The sequence below is a fragment of the Tripterygium wilfordii genome, chromosome 19, assembly GCF_013401445.1.
Source record: "Tripterygium wilfordii isolate XIE 37 chromosome 19, ASM1340144v1, whole genome shotgun sequence".
NCBI classification, from domain to species: Eukaryota; Viridiplantae; Streptophyta; class Magnoliopsida; order Celastrales; family Celastraceae; genus Tripterygium; species Tripterygium wilfordii.
Window position 1 is genome coordinate 12751605 of NC_052250.1, and position 27072 is coordinate 12778676.

Consider the following 27072-nt stretch of genomic DNA (forward strand, 5'->3'; position numbering starts at 1 on the left):
TGAAGAACGTATGTCTGGATTCAGTTTTTATTTTTATTTTTTATAAGCATATATATCTCTGGATTCGTAAGGCACATAATAATAATATAATTTATCATATTAGAGTTCAAAAAGAGCTCCCGAAACCGAACAGAAGTCTAATTTGTTTGCAAGTGCTTAAATGTTGGCGCATAAAAGACAGTGCATGTATTTTGTTGCGCTACTCGGATCATAAAAGCCTGTCGGCTGCGTGTGAATATATAGTAGCAATTCATTTAGCATCCATTTGATCGTGGCGGTTGTTGTGATTTTATAAATTGCAAAAAAAAAAATAGTCTATAAGGTGTTTGACATATGCATGTATGGATATGGAGTAGAACACATACCTAAAGGTGAGCGTGGCCTTCGTCCATTGACTGGTGACGGTGTTGAACGTTTCTGGCTTGAGCGCCCATCGATGGGCTATTCGAGGGTATTGATGCCCCTTCATGGGCAGCCGAGGGAGCTGGATGTCCTTGGCTTGGGCCCCCTTGATGGGCCGCCTTTCAACATGATGAATGTTGATTGAGTTGGTTTGATCGACATGTGTCACCTTGATCGTCATTTAATATGTTTGATTGGATCGTCGAGTGACAAGCAGGTCAAGACGATTTTTGGTCACTACAGTCTATAAACGATAAAAAAAAATTCTGAAATGAAATTTTGGTTTTAAAGCTATCACCTTGATGATCAAAATTCAAATTTCTCTCCTCCGTTTCAAAAAGAAAGGAAAAAAAAAAAACTTGTCTTAAACATTGTTAAAACTACAATAATTTTTGTAGTGGCATTGAGATTCGATTGCATTAGCTAAAACTACATATAAGACTTTAGCACAATGTTAGAGACCCCCAAAAATCCCCCAAATCCATGTGGCATTAAAATAGACATCGATTAAAAACACATATGTAAGACTAACTTCACATCCAACACTCTACATTAAATGAGGTCTTTTGGCACAAACATTATCCAAAACTTTATTAGGGATAAATTCTATGGACAAACGGATGGAAGCCCGGGACCTGCTGTAATAAAATTACAGCGGGCCCCACTATAATACCCTTTTTGGGCATTAAAAATTTGTATTTTTATTTTTAAAAATTATAAATATGTAGTGTTCATCGGAACGAACACAACAATATATTTCTTGTTAGAAACAAAAATCAAATTCAACATGAAAAAGACACGACAATTCTAGACCAACGGATATAAATTCAAAATATACGATGTTTTGATCACGATGAATTTGATTTTTGTTTCAAACAAAAAATATACCGTTGAATTCGTTATGAAAAATACTATATATTTATGATTTTTAAAAATAAAAATAAAATTTTTTACTACCCATAAAAGGTATTACAGCATGTTCCGGGCACCAATCCCTCTTCTTTTGAACACTAATGTTTTGAGGGAAAATTGAACATTCAACACGTGTGAAATCTTTCAAGAATAGTAATCACTAACTAGATCAATGGGAGGGCGGTAGAAAAGATTATATCATTAATTATATTTTATATTTATATTTATTATTTATATATCATATCATAAGAATTAATTGGTTTTACTTATAAAGATATAGAGAGAATTTCAAGCTTTTATCCCGAGGAAGCTTTAACTGGAAAGTTATCAAATAATATTAAATACACAATTGTTTATATTCAACGAATCTTATTTATTCACTCTTTAACTCTTTATTTTATATATATATATATATATATAGTAAATTATAATCAGAATATTTAATTAGCCAGCTTGATGACATATATGAGATCAGAAACAGACTCTCCCTAATCCAAAGCCGCATCACTTTCTTTGTTGACCTGACCGACTCTAACACAAAAAGCTAGCTGCTGCTTCTCATTTTGTTCATATTCACTCTTGCAGCTTGTCATCATTTTAAATATTTGATTTTTCAACAGAAAATTAATAATTAAAGATGCATAGATCGGCAAGTTGGATGCGATTCTCGTCGTCAGATGAGTACTACATGCACTCATCATCACCGGTGTCTGTGAAAACGTCGTCGTCTTCGATGGAAGTCCAAAACGAGCTACCCATGTATGATCCGGACGTCGAGATGGCTCAGAAGGAGAAGTCCCGCACCAAGTTTGCAGAGAACGCTGTGCACGTTATTCCTTTTGTGCTCCTACTCTGTGCCTTTATTCTCTGGTTATATTCCAATCCAGGTAATTCATCAAAGTACTCCCCAGTCCCTTCATATATATATTAGAAAAGATTGCAAATTCAGTGTTTCAAACAACTTTGCAATAGCCTAGTCGGTTATCCATCCGGAGTTAGGACGTACATGTCCGAGATAGGGAGTTCCAACCAACCTGGTTGATTTCCGTGTGGAATTCTGATTTCGTGGACTTGTCCCACTTAACTGTTGTCTATGTGATGCGGGTTGTTCTTGCGTTTTGAGATTTACGCCTACTTAATGAACTGTAGTGTACTTAATTACAAGTAATTTATGATGCAGATGTTGGAGTGGGAATAAATGAGATAAGGCCAGACTCGGCAGCGGCGAGATCAGTAGAAGGATTGACGATTGAAGGAAATATAGACACAGACAGTGATGGAACTCAAACAGGCTTCTTACCAATTGATGTGGAAGATGTGGGCGGCGCCAAACAAAGCAGGAGGGAATATCGTAAAGCTTCAAGAATATTAATGAACCAGCGTATTAGAATCAAAGATTATCCTCATTAGTTTAAGATTAGAATTTTATTCCAATTTTAAATTGTTTAATTCATTGTATTCGGATATTCTGCTTATTATGTTGTTAATGTTTGCTAATGATCAAGTTCATGATTATTGCTTTTCAATTTCTATTGATTTCTTAAAAAGATTATGGGATTTACCGGTGAATTGGAAAAGAAAATGTCCAAGAAGAGTTTTTTAAATTCCTAAAATTTGAATTATATAAATACAAGTCTGTCTCTGAGTAGTTTGTTTTTGTGTCTATTCACGGTCGGTTATCGATTAGTTTTTTGATATAAAATTAACTGACTGATCGATCGGTTATTGTCGATTATTTCAGTTATTTAAAGAAATATGTAATTTTTTTGGAAAATAAATGACCAACTGGTTCGGTTATCGATCGATTTGATTATGATCGGTAATTTGAGATGCGATTAGGTGCAGATTGTTGGATCGAGGAATATTGTATATTAAATTTTTCCAAGGGTAAGATTTATATTCATATCAAAAGAGGTATATAAGGTAGAAAATACAACCCATAAAAGAAAACCCTTCTCAAATATAAATAGAGGGTCCGTTTGGTAGACAATTTTATCAATAGCCTATATGGTTGTAACAGATATGTTGGACAATAATGGTAACAAATGTTGTCTGAATGGTTGGTAGTGTTTGCATGTTTGGTTCAATTTTTATTGGTAACATATATGCTGTATAATATTATTTGACGAATTACGTGCAAGGGTATTACCTTAAACAAAATAATTAAACATTTAATTAAATAATTTTTTAAGAATAATAAAACGGAATACTTAAATTTCAATTACATATATTTCTTTCTCCTATATGGGTTATCCCTCATTTTTCCATATCTTCATCATAAGGTTACCTTTGTGCATGACGCAATCGATAATGCTATATTCCCAGCTTTTTTCAGATCTTTCTCCTATATACCTTTGGCCTGTGGGTATTCGATACAGTGGGGGGTTGGGAGATGGCGATAGAGGAAGGATGGCGCGTGTGTAATCGAGGGTAAGCAATATCAGTAATGAATGAGTGTAGCCGATGGCGGCAAGACGGTAGAGATCAATTGCGGCCGAAACTGTGCACCGTTAGAGAAGAAAGAAGTTCGGGAATGTGTTTGTGTTGGAGAACCCTAGAATCAAGATCAGGGTATTTAGGGGACACAATGAAAAACTAAGGGTAGATTAGGGAAAAACAGTAAAATAGTCTCAACATGGACCATTTGTTTTAACCATGATATGGTTCAAAAATTGTCTTGGCATTCCAACCCTAAAATAGTTGTTTGGTTGGCACAAGTCATATATGCTAATAACCAACATCTATAGTTTGCCAAAATGACTTACCAAACGAGGCCAGAAACACACCTAATCAACTCACACCAAACAAAATCCTATCATTGAGCAAACAGTTGCAAAAAAATTAAAACAAAAATAATAAAGATTCCAGTATCTTAGTAGTGTCATTGAAGATTTTTGGGATGATAAATATTTGGATGTGTAGCACTTCTAAACTTAAAAGAAAAGGATAAATCCTGTCAGTCGGGGAAAAAAATCATATCTTAGGGTATATTGATTGTTAAAGTTGTATGGAGATAAATATTGTTTTTATGAATAACATTGATTTTGTTATTAGTTGTTTTTAGTGTAATAGTGTGTGAAAAAGTTCCAACCTGTTCGAAATGGGTGCCCGGGACCTGCTGTAATAAAATTACAGCAGGTCACACTGTAATGCTCTTTATGGGTATTAAAATTTTTTTTTATTTTTAAAAATCATAAATATATAGTATTTTTCATAACGAATCAAACGATATATTTTTTGTTTGAAACAAAAATCAAATTCATCGTGATCAAAACATTGAATATTTTGATTTTATCTCCAATGGTCTAAAATTGTCGTATCTTTTTCATATTGAATTTGATTTTCGTTTCGAACAAAAAAATATATCGTTGTGTTTGTTGCGATGAACACTTCATATTTATGATTTATAAAAATAAAAATAAAAATTTTTACTGCCCAAAAAGGGTATTATAGCGGGACCTGTTATAATTTTATTACAACCGGTCCTGGGCACCAGTTCGAAATCTTAATCACCAACAATAAGTCACAAGCTCATTATTGGGGATTGAATGTTTAAAAGGTTACCAAACTAATTTTGTTAATATTATGTATTTGTTAAATTAATTAAATAGGAAAATATGCATCTACCCTTATACAGAATTGTACCTTTTTTAAGTTTACACGCTTAAGTCTTAACTATTGACTTTTTTTAATAAAAAATTATATAATTGATTGTATTAAATTACCTAATAAATTAGATAATTGAGACCCGTAAGAATTTGGGGTGGATGCTTGCGCGCCCTGCCTTCCCGATTTCCTCGAAGTCGATCTCTCGCTGGTTCTTCTTTTTCTTTCTCGTGGAGCTAATGAAAGGGCATGATTCAGATCTTTATTCGGTTGAGCTAGCTTCTTCACTCATCTCTTATAAAAAAACGGATGAGGTTTCCGAACTCCGCTATTCTCTTTAGTCTTTGTGGAGCCTCTTTCTTCGAATATTGCCCTTGACCAAGCTTCTTTCCTTGAGTCTTTTCCCATATAGATTACTAAAAAGAAAAAGAAAGAAAAAATTGAACAACACAAAGACGGACATCGCCGGACACTCCTGGATGATACCGTATTATATTGAATATCACCGGACAATCATCGAATGATTCCATACTCGACCGGTGTACGCCGGGTAACAAGGAATAAGCTATTAAGCTATTATTAAATATTAATACACCCGATATAAAAGCTGTTTTTAATACAAATAAACCCTAACTTTTCGGTTCCGTACTCCCATTTATAATTCGATCATCGGTTCTCCTCCATTCATTCAGTTGTTGTCGTTTTCTAGTTCATTTGGTCCCTCTCAGCTCTGCACCGTTCGTCACTAATCACCCTCCAGTCCGATCCCTGTAATCTCTTCCAGTCATGAATCCTGAATAGTAAGCGCCAGAGCCCTCGGCTCGCTTGAATCTCATCTTTTTTTGGTTTTCTTTTGATATGTGTGACTTATACAATAATCTTTGTTAAATGAAATCGTATGGTTAAGAATTGAAGATATTGTTTCGTTTTCTTCGGTTAATTGGAGGATCTTGTTTTCATCTGTCTCGACGATTGTGGTTGTGATTTTTACGTCATAATTTTTTTTCCTGAGATTGTGTTTGGGGTCTCTAATCTGTGGGAAAGGCAGTGAGATGTTTAGATCTGCAACGATTTCTTGCTAAGGAAGGGTACCTGTTTTCTTTTAGGCATAATCTGGTATTTGAAGCTGTGTTCCTTTTTTGGCATTGAATTACCATGTTGTATTCGAAATTTTGTTGTCTGTGGGTTGGATCATACTACCTCGCTTGGCAAGTGTTGTCGATAGGTTGATGTAGCTACTGATGCCTGTTGCAGATTCATCGATTTGAGAGGAAACAGTGAAAACAAATTTTGAGTTAAGCGAGCATGTCTTTGAATTTGGGTCCTGGAATGTAGAATAGCGTTTCTGTATTGAGGGACCCTGCATGTTAATCTTTAATTTTTGTTTTTGAAAAACAAAAATTAAGTGAAGCTTTTGCACCAGAACTTCGTTTGAAGTTTTAACATTTTCCTTTTGTTGTATTAGTTTTGGCAAGTCAGCTTGTGAAGTACAGTACATTTATTTATAATTTTGCATCTCACATCCTGCAGTGACTATCTTTTCAAGCTTCTGCTGATTGGAGATTCTGGAGTAGGCAAATCCTGCCTTCTTTTGAGATTTGCTGTAAGCTTATTTTCATTCCTATATATATATATATATATATATATATATATATATATTCTCTTTTTCCTTGTATCCTTTACTTTTCTTGTTTAAGTTGCTACAAGCATTACTAATTTCCATGTCTAAATCAATTGCCGCTCCTGTAAGTGTCAGCTCATGATAAATTCGAACAATGCTCTTTCTTTCATCTCCTTAATTTGTTTGACTATATTGATGCTATTTGCAAAAAAAAAAAAAAAAAAAAAAAAAGAATAGACCATGCACACACTGAGACAATGTCCTAGGACTCTTGCTTTAGGCCTACTGCCTCTCTTAGTGGAAATATAATACTGGCTGGCCGTGATAATGTTGTGTTCAAATTCTGCATTCACACCTAATGTTGAGAGTGTAGATCTAGTTAGCTTTTATCCATTTTTTTTTTAAATAATAGGTGATGTAATTATCTTGATTTGGAGCATTTGGTTCAAAAAATATCCCTCAATAATATCCCCCTTTTCTCTCTATGTGTGCTTTCTTCTTGGTAAACATAGGATGGTGGCTGATGGAAATTTCAAATTTGAAGAATTTTCTATGTCTTGTCAAAACGTAGTTTTAATATCTGTTAGCATATATTAATATTGTGGTTCAGTGGTAGAGTTGCAGGGGTGCAACTTAGGGGTCACGTGTTTAATTCCTAGAAAGTCTCTCCACATAATATGTGGGAGTAAAGTCTGCGTACATCTCATGTCCCCGACCCCGTACATCTCATGTCCCCAACCCCGCTCACTGCGAGTACCTTGTGTACGGATATTGTTTACTCTACCATACAATGTGATAATAGCATTGTGAGTGACACTGTAATATTTTGTGTTGTGATACATTCATTGTTTTATTCTGGTCATGCTATAGTCTATTAGTAGCATAGTGTGAATGTTGATAATGTAGTTGATGCTTTCAGGGAGCTCAACCAGCAACTTAGTGAACTGACTATTTTTCCTTTCTTTGATGCAGGATGATTCCTACCTGGATAGTTACATCAGTACAATTGGAGTGGACTTTGTAAGTATCTTTAAGCATTTGATAGACATTTGAATTTTAGTTTGTATTCCGATATGTTACTTGACACTATCATTTTTCTCTACCTGTAGAAAATTCGTACTGTGGAGCAAGATGGGAAGACCATGAAACTTCAAATTGTAAGATATATTTATTCACTTACTCCCCCCCCCCCCCCTCTTTTGTGGAATACTTGTGGATGTCTGAACAACTCAGCTACTTTGTGGCCACCACAACTATTGGCACACTATTCAAGTGTTGACAGCCGATATATATGATATATATATGTATATATGTATGTATGTATGTATGTATGTATAAAATGTACAATCATTCCCACATCTCTGAGTAAGCGTGTGTGTGTTTTAAATGTTGAGCTCTGGAAAAAAGTGTCTGCTTGTAATTGATGCTCAATCTCCGTTCAAGATGCCTCTGTTTTTAAGTTATCTGTGTATTTGAATCAATCATGATTATGTCACGACGATGCTGTCATGTCAAGTGAGGCATATGATTATTTTTAGTAGTTATTGACAGTGCTCTTTTTTGTTCCCTTTACAATTTTTTGTACATGTAGTGGGACACTGCAGGACAAGAACGATTTAGGACAATTACTAGCAGCTACTATCGTGGAGCACATGGCATTATTGTAAGTTATTAATCTGGAGAAAAGTTCGGGGTTTTTTGGGGTATTTGTTGGGGGGAGGGGGTTGGGTAGGTGCTCACAGTTGCTCCCGTGGTTTCATTCAGAAATTGTGTCAGGTGTAGTATCCTAAATTGTTCACATGTTGCAGATAGTCTATGATGTGACGGACCAAGAGAGCTTCAACAATGTCAAGCAATGGTTGAATGAAATAGACCGTTATGCAAGTGAGAATGTGAATAAGCTTCTGGTTGGGAACAAGTCTGATCTCACTGCCAATAAAGTTGTTTCATATGAAACAGCTAAGGTAGCTACCATTCTGCTCCCTCCTCTATTGGTGGTTACATTTTTGTTGGCTAATTACCGAGTACTCAAGTGGGCTTGTTATTATCTACTAAATTTTGGGTTTCAATAGGCATTTGCTGATGAAATTGGCATTCCATTTATGGAGACGAGTGCCAAAAATTCCACCAATGTGGAGCAGGCATTCATGGCCATGGCTGCTGACATTAAGAACAGGTATCATATTTTTCAGCACCTATCAAATATATCAATACATTGATTATGGGTACTCCAAGAAAGCCAATGTTGTATATGGTGATATGTTCAGCTTTTTTGATTTATGGTTTTAGTAAGCTTGTTGCTACTGACTGCAGGATGGCAAGCCAACCAGCAATGAACAATGCAAGGCCACCAACAGTCCAGATCCATGGACAGCCTGTTAATCAGAAGGCCGGTTGCTGCTCTTCTTAGTTGACCGCCTGGTCTCTCATTCAAGAAGAGTTCTCAATTCAATTGTCATCCAAGCAGATTATGTTCACCCTCCTGAACAATGTAATAATTCTCGTTGGCAGTTGCCTTGCAGGCTAATACTGAATAATTCTTTTAGTTTATGTTATTTTTCAATTGACTGTACAAATGACGTGGTGCTGGCTACCTGATAGTGGTAAATTCTTATTCGGTTCATTATCATTCTATTCTAATGTAGGCTTATCGGGAAGTTCGGAATAAAATATTATGCGTCGGATTTTGGTTGAACTTAATCTTGTCATCAGCTGAAAATCTTAATTTCGTTATGTCATGTGAAGAAGATGGAAAATTTATGTGCGCGGGCGGATGTTGTATTGTTTTCGTAGGTTATGTTTTTCACCGTGTTCTTTTTTTTTTCATGCGCAATGTTGTGGGTGGGTCAAAAGTTATGAAATGTCGGCAACAGCCGGCTCTCAAAAGGATGTGACACCAGCTCAAGCCCAATCTTATCTCTGTATAGTTGTCCCCATGTCATATGCAAAGAAATGATCTAAACAAATTCCTTAACATAGTTTTGTGAATACCAGACTACTTTGAAAGTGTTCAAAGATTGCCAACCGGATCATGCCAAAGATTGCCACTAAGTATTTGTACTTGTTGATTCCTCCAACCCAAAACTGGAGTCTAAAATGTCTGTTCTGTTCGTTCTTTAAAACTTTTATCATTGATAATTGCAGGGCCGCAAACCTATGAAAAAATATTTGCTAAAGGTTTTGCATTGAATATCTGTAACTTATGAGAAAAGGGTAGTTCTTCAGAAAGAACAGTTTTCACAAAATAAATGAATTTATTTGATGAAAAACTAGAAACTCAATTATGTACTGTATCTGTTCCTCAAAAATGAAAGCAATTTTGAATGAACAAGAAAGCAAGAAAACTGTTCCAAATTCATGCAAACGACTCCGTTTGATGCCCGAGGTGATAAATTGGCTCCTTGGGGAGATTGAGGAGGTCCAATTTGAGCTCAAGGGGATCTTTCTCAGTCAATGATGGAGTACTAGTCTGAGGAATTGATTCAAACACGCCATGTTGCAATGGCCTTGGTGAAGGGATGCCCGATGGATGAGCTATAACAGGAGCACAAGCAATAGCATTCTGATTGATATTTGACAAGGTTGGGTCTATCCTGGAATGCTTCATAATGTGGTGCACAAATGGTGAAGCTGCAGGTATGATTTTAGTACCAAAAGAGCTCTGGCCTCTTCCAGAGATGGCTTGCTGTCAGAAAAAAGAAGAAGAAGGCCAATTCAGCTTCAGGGTAAAAACAAGCAATTTCAAACTCCATTTGATCAATCTAGGACAGTTACCTTAAACCTTGTACAAGTTTTCTTAAGTTATGTTGCAGAATAAGTATGTCCGAGAATTGATGGTCACTGATCAAACTCATAGAGAAAGTAAACCAAAACTCTACTTGTTGCAATCTGAGAATCATATCAGTAAGTTTTACATTCTTACCAGGTATGGAGTGGTATAATAATACTTCCAATTAACTGCTGGAGAAGCAGGACTGATTATTGGTGGTTGATCCAAACAGAGGTTAGGAAAGCAGTTCATAATCTGGGCAGCAGTAATAGCCTGAAAGATATAACAGTACCAAAACATGACTAATGAATTCAATCTTATAAGAATTGTAACACAAATAAAAACAATTTATTACCCACATTTGCTTGGGTCTCCACAACATTATTCGACAGCAAAACTGAAGAGTTGCTAGCCTGCATGACCATTAGGACAAGGATCACGACTACATTTTCACAAGTTTTTAAGTGTTGATTATATTTAGAAACTACACTATCAACTTGCCTTTGATAAAGGTTTGGCAGTGTTGACTGGAGGCAGATTTGGAGTTGCTTTAGGAGCAGAGGCCTGCACATATATGAGACAGAAATTTCATGTGGGATCTTTCATGTTTATGTAATGTGTGTAGAAAACAAGAGACATACTGCAGGTTCTGAAAGAGGCAAGTCAAAGACACTCGGTCTGCGTTTCTTCTTATCGGTGGAAGTATGTCTGATGAAGTATTTCTGTGCGTGGCTTGCAACCTGTGTTGGGGTTCTGCTTGTCACAAACTTCTTTGAAATCCCTCTCCAGTCCCCTTTCCCAAGCTTCTTCAAACCAGCTAGAAATGTTCTGTGTTCCTCTCCTGTCCATGGTTTCCCTGATAAGTAGCAAAGATTTTGATCAAAACACAAAAAACATAATAAACCTTATTCTTCAAGAATGACCCATAAAATATATGAATAAGTTGCAGGATCATAATAAATACTGATCAAGCCTAGTATTTTTCTTATGATTTTAAACCATAAATGCCCATTCTTGATGATTAAGGAGGACTATAATAAAGGGAACATGTATCAATCTAAGTTTTAAAAAAAAAAATTGATCACATTTTTTTGTTTTTTCGGTAAACGATAATAGCACCATGATTTTGCTCTTTGGACATCCAATACGGATCTAAACTTGGGTGCACACAGAAGTGCATGGCCACAAGCTATTGCTACTAGTGAGAAACAAACTCTGGACCTTCCGAATCTATACGGTTTGACCCCAAAGAGATGACTATCACTTGTAGCATGTATCAGATTAAAAGAACTAATTATTGCTGACAAAAACATGCATGTTTGAGTATGTAGCATGCATCAGATTAAAGATCTCATGAACATTATTAGAACATCATCATAATCATATATTTAAAACCTACATAAAGATCTAATAATCAATCTATATACCCTTCTTTCTTTCGTGGGCAGCTTTGCCTCTCCTGGAATGGACAACAGGCCCATCAGATAGATACCCAGCCTCAACGCCATGATCAGCACTATCATCCTCTTGATCTAACGCCTGCAGATTTCCCAAGCTAAGACTCTTCTGTATCGGCTGTTGTTGTTGTCGTGGTTCTCGCTGATTGTCCGGCGTCGACGACACAATATTCACGCCAAACAGCCTCACACACGATCTCTTCCCATTCCCATCGCATGTTCTCGTCTCGTGCCTGATCGCTTCTTTCACCATCACGAAACAAACAACTCTTCTTTTCCTTCTTCCTTCCTCTAAGCTTCTCTCTGTTACGGTATTTATACGTTTTCCCCCCAATTTGAGTTTTGGCAGATCTGGCCTTGCTGTGGAAATTCCTTACCTGCCCTTTTGCAGTCAAAAGTTTCCAATTTCTATTTACAGTGCAGAATATTTGACAGATATACTGTATGTATCTTTAAAATAGTCGAAGTCGTGGTGGATTGATTCTTACCTTAGCTGGAGATAAGGTTGTTTCTTGTGATTTAATTTCATCCCGCTACATCATTATATGTCTAAACCTCATAATACGCGGTGATGGTGAAATGATTCCCTGCAGATTTGTTCTTTATCTTTTTACTGTTACGTATACTCCCGTTTCGAGTTTTACTATAAACTCTCTTTGTTACTTGGCTGCCAAGGAAAAGGTAACTCCTCCGATACTCAAAGATTTTGTTTACCATTTTTAGGATACTCAAATGATCGATGTCTATCCCACACTGAGTTGTTGAAGTGGTAAGGATGATGTGTTCATATACTAGCCAATAATGGTTTACTGTTTGATATTCTTTCCTATTAATTTAACAATGTTGTGCCATTAATGGTTTACTTTAGCCAATATGATTTTTTATGGTGAGACACTGAGAGTAGTATTAGCGAATAAGCTTAATTTGGTGCTTATATATATATAAATGAAAATTAACTCTGAATGAATTATATGTAAATACAAATAAAAACAAATGAATAAAAAGTTTGTATTGAATCAAAAATCAAAATGAACATAAAATTCACGTAATATGTATGCCACGTTTCGGTATTGAATCACGATTTGGACGTACTATACACACGGGCGTTAGTAACTAAGTTTAGGGTATGTCGTCATCGTCTTTACAAACACTTTACTTTTCTTCGATGTGTCGTTTACATCGAGAAAACCCTAAGACACAGAAAATACTCAATTCAACTCCGCTCAACACAAAATCACCATTTGACCGTACAATACACGAGGGCGTTAGTAACTAAGTTTAGGGTATGTCGTCATCGTCTTTATAAACACTTTACTTTTCTTCGATGTGTCGTTCATATCGAGAAAACCCTAAGACACAGAAAGTACTCGATTCAACTCCGATGAACGCAAAATTATTGAGGTTCTTTTTTTTTTTTTAACATATCTTTCTTCATAATTGTTGTTTACCAATTCCAAACCAATTATTTATTTGATACTCTTTTTATTCTATGATCTTCGTTGAGGTAATTGATATTTTTTCTTTGATATAATAATTTCAACATCTTTGCCAATTTATTAGTGCTTTTAGTAGATCCATCTCCCATGTAGCTTCTTGTTGATTGAAAATTGATATGATGTGCATCCATGCAACGGAAACTCCAATCTGCTTTTGTAGTTAGGAATCCGGTGGATTCAGATTTTTTTGTTGGTTTAACAAATGTGAAAGTAGATAAATCAGATCTAGATTTGATTGTTCCTAAGTACGCACATCAGCCGTTGATCTGGTTAATTTTTCTGCAGTTAATTGAAGATTATCATAGTTGTAATGTAGCTGATCAGCGAAAATACAAAAAAATAAATAAAATTTCCTGGGGGTTTATTTTGTCGGGCTTCAAACGGTCATATCGAAGGTTACGCGAGATTGTAGGGGTCCGTTAAACCCGGGTTTCCTTTGCACGGAGTTGTCACTCTCTCTCTCTCGCTTCATCCAAAACACATATATATGCAATTCCTCGCTTGATAAGGATTGTAAACAACCAGTAGCTCCAGTCGGCCAAACAGTTATCGGTAAGAGAGAGAGAGAGCGAGAGCGAGAGAGAGGACCGATTCTAGGGTTAATATTGTTGCAGGTGTAGAAAGCCTTGTGAGCTAAAGAAATTAGCCATGAGATTTCATCTTCGAATCGTGTAAGACAAGATATGCCGGGGATTCCGTTGTTGGCTCGTGAAACCTCCTCGTATGGATTCTTTGATAGTGTCACTTGTGTTCTTGCTAATTTTGTGTTATTATATGTAATTGTTTCTTGTGATTTTGGTTTTTGCGTTGATTTCTATTTTGGATCGGAATTAAAGCACGACTGAGTGTTTAATATTTGTAGCTACTCAAGAATCAGCGATCAGATGTGCCGTGAAGAGTCTCGGTTGCATTTATCTGAAGAAGAGGAGATTGCAGCAGAAGAGTCTCTCGATTTATTGCAAACCTGTGGAACTCTATAACATTCTTCAACGACGGGCTGTGAAAAACGTGATGTTTTTAATTGTCTATTGTATGTATGTGTTTAGGTGTAGAGGCTGAGTAGATGCAAAAGCTGGATCTCCAACACCAGAATGTTCCACACTCTGCATCATCAGCCAGTATAGATTATCTGACTCTATTTGAGTTGGAAAAGATTCTTGAGTGCCAAACAGTTCTTGATGTTGAATATTTAATAACCAGATTGTACCGACTCTTTGCATCCATATAACACTGTATGATTCATTAGACACTAGGCTCACATCTACCTAGATATATGTATATGCATGTATACACTCACATATTAATACAAGGCTTGCATCAATGTGTCCCGATAAGTGTATTTCTGCGTTCTCTGATTAATGTACTGTTCCCGGCTGAACATTTATTTTTTTCTGATGCAGCCTTTGTTTCTTCAAAGATGTTTGAGCTACAAAAGACAGGCAAAATACAAGAGGAGGTTAGTGTGCTCATATCCATTTTTTTTTCTGTCTTTCAATCGTTGTTATTTGTAAGTCTTTCTCGCAGCATTCCTGTATCTTCATAAAAAGTGAACTAAGAAGCACTATTTGGTGAATAGTGAGGACATTTGTATGTCTTATTAACTAAATTCTTATGATAGGCTGTAGAAAAGGTTTATCTATTTTAGTTTTTTTTTTAATTTCTATTTTTTTTGGGGGTTTAAAGACTATTGGATCAACAAAAGTAATGAAAGAATCCTGGAAGAATCCAGAATTAGGGTTTTCCTAGGTACTGTGGACATTACTATGAAAATACCATGGAGTCATGGACGGTTTCTTTGGCTTTTCGTTTGAAAAAATAGTCTAAGACTTTTTAGGTTTTGGTTATTAAAAGTTGTAGGGATAATAGCCTTTAAAAGTGAAAAAATCATGGAATATTGTTTAAGAAATAAATGCTATATAGGAAGGTGGGGATGATGTAGTTTTAAGCAGCAATGTACAAGGATTATGTGAAAGCTGGCTTAATTATATATAGCAACTATTTTATAAAATATCCTTAATTTTTTTTAGTAGTTAGCACCATATTAGCTTGTCATGGTGCTCATTTATACTGTTTACATGCCAATAGATGTCGCAACTCCTCAGATGCTCAAGTACTTGAATTGAGTTTGGTAACAATGGGTTGGTCAATTTGTTCATCATCATCCAAGCCTTTATCCCAAAAGTTTGGGGTTGGTCAATTTGTTCTGATGGTAATTTAAGGATATTTTATTCAATTTTGAAGTTAATTGCTATGTTATGTGATATCAAATAGCTCAATGTAGACTAGTACCACGGGGCTGCAACTTGGTGTCTTGGATATGTGTTTTCTTCAAATTTAAGTAGGACAATGGATCTACGGTATCTCTATTCGATTCAGTGGCATTCCACCACTTAGAGTGATTAAAATGCAATATCTATGTTCCATTGAATTTGCAAATATTGGTTTATCAGAATTAGTAAAAAATTGAGCTATATCTCATAAGTTTAGTTATCTGTAATTTCGCATTTCACTCTTTGACAAGTAAATAGATGCCTTTTACTTGATTTTTTATAATAGTTTATGCTGTTTCTACATGACTGGTTGACCGCCTTGATTTTGATAAACCTGTAAGAAATAAGAATTTAGAGCTTAACGATGGTTATTCGTTTTCTTTGTTTGATTTTGACTATAATGTTTTGGCTGAATATGTAGGATCCAAATGGCAATTTCCCTGTCCTGGAACCAAAATGAAGGTGTACAGTCTCATTGTCTCTTTCCTTTGTACATTCTCTTAGCAAGACTAGTTTCTGGCTCTGGAATTATGGAGGTAGGATTTATTTTCTCAAAATAATCCTAAATGATCAATCATTGCATGTGTTTTATGAATTATAAGTGTTATTCTGCCCCCTGTAATTGCATGGAGGCACTATTTTGTACCTATTATAATATGGTTTAGTTTTTATCCCAATTTGAAGCATGCAGCGGTATATCGCTTTAGTCGAGCATGTCTGTTGACCAGTTTCACTGGTGTTGAGGGGAGCTCTCAAGCTCAGGGAAATTTTGTTCTTCCTGAGATGAATATGCTGGCATTGGAGGCCAAAACTGGCTCTCTTGCTGTATTGCTAGTTAGTTTTGGTATGCATGCTTATATTTACTTTTACTGACATTTTAGGATGCACATAAAATTTAATTGAATGATCTTATTTTCTTATTTTAACAGCTGGAGTCCAAAGCTCTCAGTGTGGATTCAACTTAACCAACAGTCCGTTGGGTATGATATCTTTTGCATGTGAAATATATGTTATTTGGTTGCTGTTTACCTCTATTTTATCATTTGAAAAATGTTAGGATTTTGCTATTGAGTATATTGGATGGCCAACATATTATTGCCTTCACTAATTAGAGTTTAATCTCCTGCATTTGAAGTTGACATTTCTGTAGCTTGCATCTACCTAGTGTATGTACGTTTATGTCTATGTCTTACCTTTGTAAATTCACAAACATGCTGTAAGCCGGTAGCCTTTTTGAGTTAATGAAGGTACGATATGGTTAGGTGCAACATATCTTTTTTGTGTACAGTTTTTTAGCAAATAACCGTCTAGATTCTGCAACAGTCAGTTACTTTGTTTTGTCCTGATGCTCTTGCATGGATGTGAACAATTGCTTCTTCTTCTCATGTATAATGGACTCAGTTGAAATACATGTAAGAAAACGGTGTTAAGTTGGTCATTATAGTAAGCATCTTCTTTCAAAATAAATTAGTTTGGATAATTTGTTGATCAAGTGAATGATAACATCAGCCTTGTGGTCCATGCAACAGTCAGTTACTTTGTTTTGTCCTGATGCTCTTGCGTGGATGTGAACAATTGCTTCTTCTTCTCATGTATAATGGACTCAGTTGAAATACATGTAAGAAAACGGTGTTAAGTTGGTCATTATAGTAAGCATCTTCTTTCAAAATAAATTAGTTTGGATAATTTGTTGATCAAGTGAATGATAACATCAGCCTTGTGGTCCATGTCACAGCTAAGTGTGATAAGCCTGTGTCAGTGATACTCAGATCATTGAAGCTATAAGAAACTCTTATGATGACATTTCTTAACTTGTTTACCGTGCATCAATTATACAAAATTGCTTATATCAATTTATGTAGTTTGTAGCTTTTAGGGCTGCGCTCTCCTTGTTTTCTTCTGGGTTGCACCCCCCCCCCCCTCCTTGTTGCCTGAATAAATTTTTTCCATTCAAAAAAAAAAATGCAAAAAATGAGAGAGGGAGGCCAAAAAGATACGAATGAGATTGATAAGAAAGAGCACAGAGACTCTAGGATTAGTTCAGTGTAGCCCTGATAGGAATGAATGGCCTAGGCAAACGAATCTAAGTGGACTTCAACTAATTTCTATTGTGGATTCTTGTAGCAGAGTCCGAAATTTTAGTTTAAAAGCCTTTTGACTGTGGGTAGGATTAGTAATATATGTCATATAGCTTGTTTTGGTGAAGGATTCTTGGTTTTTGTTGTATAGAAGAAATAATTTTGTAATATTATTTTTGCTTCAGGAAAAATGAATATTTATGCTATGACTGTATGCACCTTTATTTGCATAATGCTATTGTTTGTTGTACAGTTGTACTGCAGTTGAGGATGTTGGAGCATTTAGATATAGAATACGCAGCTCTTGTACCTAGACCTGATGCTTGCACTACAGTTTATTTGGCTTTTGTATTTGTTGTATTCATCCCCAGTTTCGATCTTTCCCTGTTTGCCATCGTGCTTGTTGTTCTTCCACACCATCATGATTATTGTTTTCATTATTATTTTATTAGTTCTTGTTTGGAGTCAAACGAAACATAATGATGATTATTATTTGTAGTATTAGTATTTCCAGAACGACCTACATAAAAGTAATGGTTGTGAGGGGCTATCGGGATCCAACAAGATGCATTATTTCTTAAAGTTAATTAGTTATTTCTTTGTTTGTTTATAAGGAAACATACATTAGCTTCTAAATTACATGCGAATAATTTCTTTTTGTCTTTTATTCGGCCTTTATAACCTTCAATCCTCGAAGTGTAGCTCTAATTATTTCGTTTTTTTAATTGGTGGCAAAATGTTTCTCCAATTCGAAATAATTACACTTGATAGAAAATATTGGAGGACATTGCCTACTGGGGAAGATACCCTTGCTTTCACTTTATACGTTATGGGAAAGGTCCCCAAATATGAAACTGGGGCAGAGAGTGGAGCTGACATCATCTGTTGACATGCACTCTTGCTTCTTGAAGGTTTGGCTAGATGACTCTTTTTCACTATTTCTTTCATTATTATTCTCTTCTTTTCATATCCTTCACGAAGTGTACAGTAATAATTCAAGCATCAAATTTTTTATGTAGCCTCATATGAGGCATGCCATTTTAACTTGAAAACAGGAGGCTTGCATTGTTAAAAATGTCTATGTACTTTCTTGGGCTAAAATCAACAGTTGGTGATTATCAATAATGCCTTATTAAAGATTGTGTGTACTTTCTCGAGTCAACAGTTTTGGTCATTATTATTAATGCGCTATTAAAGATGAAGTTGTATTGTGATCGACGAGAAAGCAGTTCCTTGAAGTGATATGATATTCCATCACTTTTTGATTGAGGAGAGAAAGTTGTGGAACCCCTGTAACTCAAGTTGGAAGGAACAGCAGAAGAGGCCGGTAGCCAATCAAATGTTGATCTCAAGAAAGCAAGCTTTAGTTCTTGTGTCTGAAGGTCTATACCATTGAATGTGTTTACGACGCTAAGCACCACATAGATTGCTGTCCAGAAGGAACCCTTGATTTGGACTTCAAATTTCCTCACCATCTCACATCTTGGCATGAGTCGATCATTTTTATTTTTCAGACCTAAACTTTGTAATTTGCTGGAAATTCCATGAAAGAACAGATCACCTTTTTTAGCTGGCCTAGTGATAGAGACCAAAGACTAGCGATACAATTGTGGAACTGAACTGGCCTTAGGAGTTGGGACTTGGGACCATATATCCTTTATGGCCAGTGAAACTGGTCTCTTGACAATAATGATTTTTTATTGTCACTATTCTTGAATGGTTTAGAAATGGAATAGCATGGTAGAGCCAGCACTTATTATTTCAGATCTATAAAAACACCATACTTTTATCTAATTATGGGAGGAATTAGGCATTAACATCACAGTTAGCGTATTTTTCTTAGTGTATTCTAGAACCTGTTTTTGTAATGATTTTTTTGTTCCTCTTGCAGTTGAGTTGTCTAGCTGAGGACAAACACATTTCAATCCAAATTCCCTCTAATTCTGCAGCTATGGTATGCTCTGCCCCCTCCCTCACATTCTATTCTTCTCAATTCAGTGAGGAAATACTCCTTTCTCTGCATTGTTTTGTTGTTATAGAACTTTTCATAATCGATATTTGTTATATATATTGTTTGGGTTTACAAAAGGACATATCAAAGCAAGTGCAAATCACCATTTCTGCTGAGAAGGCTGGGGCAAAGGAAAATTCCCCTTATCTTTCATACACTAGTATTGACATTTCTTCATCATCAATGTCTCATATTATGAGGTAGGTACTTTTGTTTTGAACCTGAAGTTAAATCATGTCTTCCGTTCATGTATAGTGTTGTTATGTTCATCTTTTACTGTTACAAAATCATCATTGTTGTTATCAAATCTATGCTTTCTCCTCTATCATGGAAAGATCAACTTGGAAGACACAGTAGAAGAGTGTGCCGCTCTTTCTTCATCTTAAGTTAATTCAAGATGTGATTACTTATTGCTCGTTGAACTTATAAAAAAAAGATAACTAACGATGTAGTAAGTGGTTTGGGGGGTAGGGTGGGAGGGTGGTGGGGGAATATGTATGCACTCTTACCCCCATACCAGGCCAAGGGCCAAGGGTTTCCCTCAAAGGTTAAACAACTCTCATGTACGAGGCTCGGTTGGGAAAAGTCAACATGTATGTATGTTGTAGTATGTAAATAGTGTTTTTTTTTTTCAGAGAAAGAAAAGAGGGGACTTGATATTTGGAAGGAGCAACTGTAGATTTACCCTTTAGCATCTAATTTGTTATTTCATGTGTGCTCATAAATTCTAAAAAATCTTTGATGATTGTTCTTGCTTGTGGACAATGTGCTGCTCATGTGTTTTCAGGTTGAGGGTTGGCAATGTCGTCTTCAACTATAGATACTATAATAACAAGTTGCAAAAGACAGAAGGTATTGTAGTGTTTTCTTTCGTATTCATTTCAATGGTGTTGTCTATAAATGTAGTATTTCTACTCTCCTTATTGTTTTTTTCGTTTTATATATCTGTCCTTCCTTATATTGTATTGTTTAAGCTCTTTGTCATCTTCTCTGTAATGTTGTTTCATTTTTCCATGATATAACACTGTAAATGTTCTAAGTTGCAGTAACTGAAGACTTCTGCTGTCCATTCTGCTTGGTAAAGTGTGCAAGCTTTAAGGTTGGACCTTCTCTTGACATCTTTCATTTCTATGTCATTTTCTGAATAAGCATATTTATGTCACTGAACCAGTGGTTCCCAGATTTCCTTTGTTGATGCTTAAAGCTTTCGAAAATTATTGTAGGGTCTGAGGTATCACTTGCCTTCATCACATGATCTCTTCCATTTTGAATTTTGGGTTGGTAAACTTCAAAAATCTTTGCTTGCACTCTGATCTTCCAACCTCTTGAGACTTCATGAATCCTAATCCTATGGGTGTATTTTTAGGTGACTGAAGAATATCAAGCTGTAAATGTATTGGTGAAAACTGATAATTGCAGATCTGAGGTTAGATCATTTTCTCCTTTTGAAAGTTTGTGGAGTCTTGCATGGCTTTCATTTTGTGATTTATTGTTGGTAGGGGGACTGGCTGTATTTATTGTGGTGGTTGTTTAATCTTTCTTTACGGTACTCAATGCACTCCCAGATATTTGCTGTGCATTTAATTGCTGCGGATGATATTATGTTGATGAGTGATGACTTCCAAACCCTTCCATACACTCCTTATGCTCCGCCATGACTGAAATCATCGCCCAATGAATGTTATACCACCAAGCATAACATTCCTACTCCGCCCAATTCTACTATCATTAAGATGTTACTCATCTCTCACTTCCACTGCTGCATTCTTTTTCTGTACTGACTTGGGGGCTTTTGTTCATATGCTCTGGTGCACTTTCTCTTCCTATTGGTAATGGTTGCCATCATCTGGGCGACCCTAAATGGTTGGCATTATTTCTCGAGTATCTTTACCTCAATGGTTTCTTTCTTACTGAAAACCTTACGCCAACATTATAAGTTTATACTGCGGTTGGTACTGCCGCTACCTTTTGCCATCACACCATTCCTATGATTGCCATTTTTCTGTGATAATCCCCTGCAAATTATGAGGTTATTCAAATTAGAATGTCTCCTGTTGTTTTTTTGTTGAAAATAAATTTAATAAACGCCAGCTATTGTACTTTTGGATTTCTCATTGGAATATGATATTCTTGACAGTATATGCAACAACTGAAAATCTAGCATTCAGGTAGGAATGATTGGAGAATTTCATAACTTAGAGTTCTATAAGGTTTAGATTCAGAATATTGCGATGCTGCTTGTCTTTGACTTTAGAATCTTATATAAGTTGGAAATGAAGAGGAGATTATGGAGGCTGTATGTGGCAGGTGCAAATCCCCACTTTTGTAAACTATTAGGCTAAGTAGCATGATCATTTACAAAAACCTGCCAGTATCGTAAGTTGCTTCAAATTTTTTTTACCAATATCAAGGGCCATATTTCAAGTATGAAATCGTTTCTGAATCGATTATCCTTTTCTCCTTTGGTTGTTTCTTTATTCTTGAACTTTAAGCTTCTTACGCTGATATGTTATATTCAGATGCTTGCAGATTGTCTTGATCCTAAGCACCAAACTTTTTCCTTTTGGTAAGTCTTCTTGTATTTTACATTGTTTTAATCTCATGAGTTGTTTTGGCTCTTGCCATCTATGTTGGTATGCTTCAATGCCTTGCACTGAAATGTGTAAGGACAAATTCATCTACAGTTCTAAACGACTCAGACTTCAAAGACTGAGGAACGTAGCCCAAAATCCCAAGTACGTAGATTCCCTTGTCTTCAAGTCGAATTCACATGCAGGAGGCAGTGACCTTGTTGACCGGTCTAATGGTATGTATTATATAGGAGTGTTGATAACCTATAGTCCAATGAATTTGTGGCTTATGATGAACATTCTAGAAAACTTTGAGAATGAGGTGATATAAAATTTCAGTGCTGCTTCGGGTTTTCTTTATTCCTTTCATTTGGTTTACTGATGCAACTTTCAGTAAAGATCTGGGAAGATGTTTAAGGCTTTACTATGAACAATGAGGAAAATAGAAAATAGAAAATAGAAAGGAAGCAGGCTGGAACTGGACGACCGTGAACTACAATGTGACTATGGAGAAAGCTAATTTCTGGTGATGACTAATCATCTATTAGTTTCCATTCCCACTCTAATAAACCCCAAGAGGAGAGTTGGGGTTTTCCTGTTATCTATGTCACTGTTTTGTCTCATTCCTCTACAGTTTATGTTGTAGAGAGCCAATTTAGTGATCTTTTGTTTGGGGCCAACAAGTAGTATGTGCAATCTTAGGCTAAGCCCGAATCTGGAGTATCATTGGATCTTAATTGCTGCTAAAAAACTAGTGGAGTTACATTATTTTCCTGTGATACCAGAATCGTGGCATCGTGCTCAACACTTTTATAATGAAAAGAACCTTATTCATACAACTATATCATCTGTATGGGAAGTCTTTGATTGAGTGTATGTGTTACATGTTACCATCCTTATGCACATAAATATTATGAGGATATATCTCTGTATTTTTTGATAAATTGTGGGGTTATGTAATTACTTTTTTGAGGGGAGGGGGAATCGAATGCGTGTGCAAGTTATAAAGAGTATGCCACCATTGGGCCAACCCTTGCTTCTTATGTTATGAGGATGTATATTTGCTTAACACTTTCAGATGCTCGTTCCTCAGGTGGAAATGATTTGCCAAATGATAGCACTTGTACCATGGATCGTGCAGAACATGTTCCTTTGAGCTTACATGTTGCTAGAGTTTGTGGTGCTGCAGTACAATCTTATCCCAATCATGAATGTGGTCAATCAATATCTGGACAAGGACTTTGATCCACTGGCATCCTACAATTTGCAAAAACCAGAAAATTATCCATTGAACGGTCTGACCTAAAAAAGTATGTATTCCTGTTTGATTCTAGATCTTATCCTTGTCTTATTATTAAAAACTTCCGTGGAAAAGAAAATACCAATTTCGTAAGTTCATTGTAATATATAACAATTTGATTTATTAGGTCATCTGTGATGGTTGGGTCGTATGCACTAGTGTGATATTCATCCCACTTGCTCAGGCACATTGACCCTATTCTCCGTATCTGTACTCATTGACGCCATTTATTTTATAAGATTTTTGATATGGGAATGTTTTGTGTATCTGAGTGATTATCATTCACATGCTTTAACAGTTGCAATTTCATATAGGCTAATAAACTGAAGCAGGATTTGAAATTAATCAATTTTCTTTCTTCTCAGCCGTACTCTCCTGCACAAGCGACAGTTCTTCCACTCACATAGAACTCAGGTAACAATATCTTTCTATTTATGATTTCATCTCACTAATCTCTTGCTTATTAAATGATGCCTGAATTGTTGTATCTATCTGCATGCAAAACAACTATAAATTGGTGACTACAAGCACATCTGATTTCCTTGTCCTTATTCTCTCTAGTGTATTCTGTGGAAGTTGCTAAGCTTTCATTGAACAATTTCTTTGCATCATTTTATGGAACATGAGACCATAGTTTTCCCTCCTCAGATTGGGCCAAATCTTTGAGGGCACCTTTTTAAAATTATGTTGGACTGTATAATCATGTGCTTTATCTCAAGTTGGTCAACAAGGACGATGAAAGGTGCTTGTTGAATTACTACTTTCAGCTCATTAGTTATTGTCAAGGGCCATTCTAGGTTTCAATTTCATCCGATTGTTTGACCAACATAAGCTTTACTGAAGTCTTGTATTAATACTTAAAGGGAATATTCTATTCTTGTCCTTGAAGCCCATGACAATAGAGCAAATAATGTCGGAGCGAGATAGTGAGGATGAAGTTGATGATGACGTTGCAGATGTTGAAGATCGACGGGTATGTTTGACTAAAAAATGAATAAAATTTTCTATTTTTCTTGTAATAAACCACGGTATGATGCATTTTTTTTTTGTTTTATTTGAAAAGTAATATCATATCGAGTCTTGATGTACACAAACGAAGAAACATGACGTAGAACAAAGAATCCAAACAACAAGGCTTTGGAGTTTGGACCATGAAGCAAACATTAATGATAGGTGAATGAATGACCATGGTCCAGGAATGCTGTGAATAGAATGACTGATCGTTTTAGTGGTACAGGGATATCTTTTCTGAAACGTTAAGATTGGCCTTTTCTTGGTGTTAGTGGATTTCCAATACTTGAAACTGTCGAGGAATCAATGAAAAGTCCTGCATGTGATGCTGAGAAAAGAAGGGGATGACAATATGTTAATGGTTGAATTGAATGGGTGTATGTAACTTAGGTTAAAGTGATGAACCGACCATACTGTTATGAGTCTAGGCACAATACTTCATATATAGCATCGAGAATTCACCACATCCGATGTAGTATTGAGGCACCACAATACTATATTTGAATCCCTAATCTCATCAGCAGGTCTCACTCTAAGCACAATCAAAAAAGACTTTAGGCAAGGATCCCCTAGGCCACCACTTGCTTTGAACTTTTTTCTCCTTAGGTATTGTCCACTATTGCCCCTCGTCTCTAGTGGTTTATTTCCAAAAGGCACCTCAGTAGGTGAATCCAAATCATCCAAAATTCCAAATATACTACAGAATCATTTACCGTGAGGAATTATGAGTAAAATGGATAAGCTCCTGAAATCGATTTAGTCTCTTCAGCAGGGCTTTTCTTGGGGAAAAAGTTGGTTCTGTATTATAGTTGCTGCATTCATATGATGAAATAGGTTTTTATATTCTATTGTATGCTGCAGTTGCTCGATGATTTTGTGGACGTGGCCAAAGATGAGAAGCAAATGATGCATATGTGGAACTCTTTTGTGAGGAAGCATCGGTATTTTTCTGTTACACTGGTTTTGATTTTCTATTTGTGTTGCTTATGAATTTCTCTCTTCTGGTGCTGTTAGCTGAGAGTTGTCAATCACATGCCAAAATAAACATTCTAAAGCAGGAATACTCTGTGGAAATTCAACTTATTGGCACATATCTATTCTACACAGGCTCAATTAACCACTTGGAGTTGACAAAAATTAATCCTTCTGTCATTGAGCTATTTCTAGAACCAGCCTCTGTGTTACACTTCTCTGCATTACCATTGGTATCTTTGACCTTTCTCTTGTTTACCTTCTCTCAACATTGCAATAAAATCTTGGCATTGGCTATCGACACTTGCATTTAGAATGCATATCTAAACGGCCTCATTATCATCATTATTTCTGTCATGGGTTTCATCCTTATCGATAAGTCATTAATTATGTGAATTATCAAGTAGTGGTTGTAAATTTCCTTGTGTATCTCTACATAACTCGGTGATTGCAGGGTGCTGGCAGATTGGCATATTCCTTGGGCTTGTGAGGCATTTTCAAGATTGCATGGTCATGACCTTGTCCAAGCCCCAGCTGTAATTTGGTAGCATATTTTTTCTCACATTCTGAATGGTTCTTTTTCATTTCCACCTTTAAAACTTTTTTCACTGATGCAGAGGTCTGCCCGCTTTTGTGCACATTGTAGCTGATTTTGTTTAGAATCCACATGTATTGTTAACATTTTTTCGCTAAGGCATGATATTATTTTATCTGGATTCTTAGATGGTTCAAAATCTTGAAATTGACCATTTTGTGCATCAATTGGATTTGTTGCATCATTGATGTTTACCACGAACAGAGTTGAGTACTTTAATTTATGTAGTTTGCATACACATGGCTATTACATGTTGACCGATGAGTGATGACAGAGTAACCTAAACTTTGGGAGAATATTGTAACAGCATAAATAGCATTTATTGCTTCTCAAGTTCTCAACCAATATATATTACAAGTATGGGTCTCTTTTTATCAGAAACATTTAAAAAAAAAAACACTAGGAGCTATATTGGAGTTTACAGAGTGCTTTTGTTGAATTGTTCAGAAATACGTGGTCCTTGTTTTTAGCCTAATTTTCCATTCAAAGTGGAACGTGTTATGTTACAAACTTAAGACTGAGGGAATGCCATGCTTTGTATTACCAACACTGTCGAGGTAAAGTTAGATTGCAATATTCCCGCATTGAAAACATCAACTCAAGCCATTGAAGGTCTAGTCATCTTAGCTCAAAAATTCCTCCTGTGATGCTATTCTGATAAAACGTAGATCTGTTGTGCTTCGCTTTTGGTTGTATTTTACAGATTTCACGTACAATTTTGCTTATGGGCTTGGCAGGTGCTGGAGGTTGTTTATGATCAAACTATGGAATCATGGTCTCCTTGATGCACGCTCTATGGACAACTGTAATATTATTCTTGGACGGTACCAAAATCAAGGGTTGGATTCAACTAAAGGATAGAGGGTAATTTTCCTTCCCTTCTTCTCATATCAAATATGTGCTTGGGTTGATGAAATGCATTAGTTAGCAGGCATGAAGGCCAACAACACAGTTTTTCTTCTTTCGAAAGTTGCAACATATATCCAAATTTTCAGATATGAC

General features: G+C 35.9%; 3 protein-coding genes and 1 pseudogene across 3 annotated transcripts; 3 read left to right on the top strand and 1 right to left on the bottom strand.

Moving 5' to 3' along the window:
* The first annotated feature begins 1803 nt into the window (after positions 1–1803).
* Positions 1804–2833, top strand: LOC119984947. Its single transcript, XM_038829072.1, has 2 exons — positions 1804–2201; positions 2495–2833. Exons 1-2 carry the CDS (start codon positions 1952–1954, stop codon positions 2722–2724), a joined length of 480 nt encoding a protein of 159 aa, XP_038685000.1. The 5' UTR covers positions 1804–1951; the 3' UTR covers positions 2725–2833.
* A 2626-nt stretch (positions 2834–5459) lies between these two features.
* On the top strand, positions 5460–9181 carry LOC119985178 (GTP-binding protein YPTM2-like). The gene is made up of 8 exons (XM_038829383.1): positions 5460–5720; positions 6451–6523; positions 7514–7561; positions 7651–7698; positions 8133–8204; positions 8350–8505; positions 8614–8717; positions 8855–9181. The coding sequence occupies exons 1-8, from the start codon at positions 5707–5709 to the stop codon at positions 8949–8951; spliced, it is 612 nt and encodes a 203-aa protein (XP_038685311.1). The 5' UTR covers positions 5460–5706; the 3' UTR covers positions 8952–9181.
* Positions 9182–9719: 538 nt separating this feature from the next.
* Positions 9720–12159, bottom strand: LOC119986184 (probable transcription factor At5g61620). Its single transcript, XM_038830742.1, has 6 exons — positions 11738–12159; positions 10952–11166; positions 10812–10874; positions 10670–10723; positions 10464–10583; positions 9720–10226 (listed from the first exon to the last, which is right to left on the bottom strand). Exons 1-6 carry the CDS (start codon positions 12018–12020, stop codon positions 9897–9899), a joined length of 1065 nt encoding a protein of 354 aa, XP_038686670.1. The 5' UTR covers positions 12021–12159; the 3' UTR covers positions 9720–9896.
* A 1499-nt stretch (positions 12160–13658) lies between these two features.
* On the top strand, positions 13659–26998 carry LOC119985682 (annotated as a pseudogene).
* Positions 26999–27072: the final 74 nt, after the last annotated feature.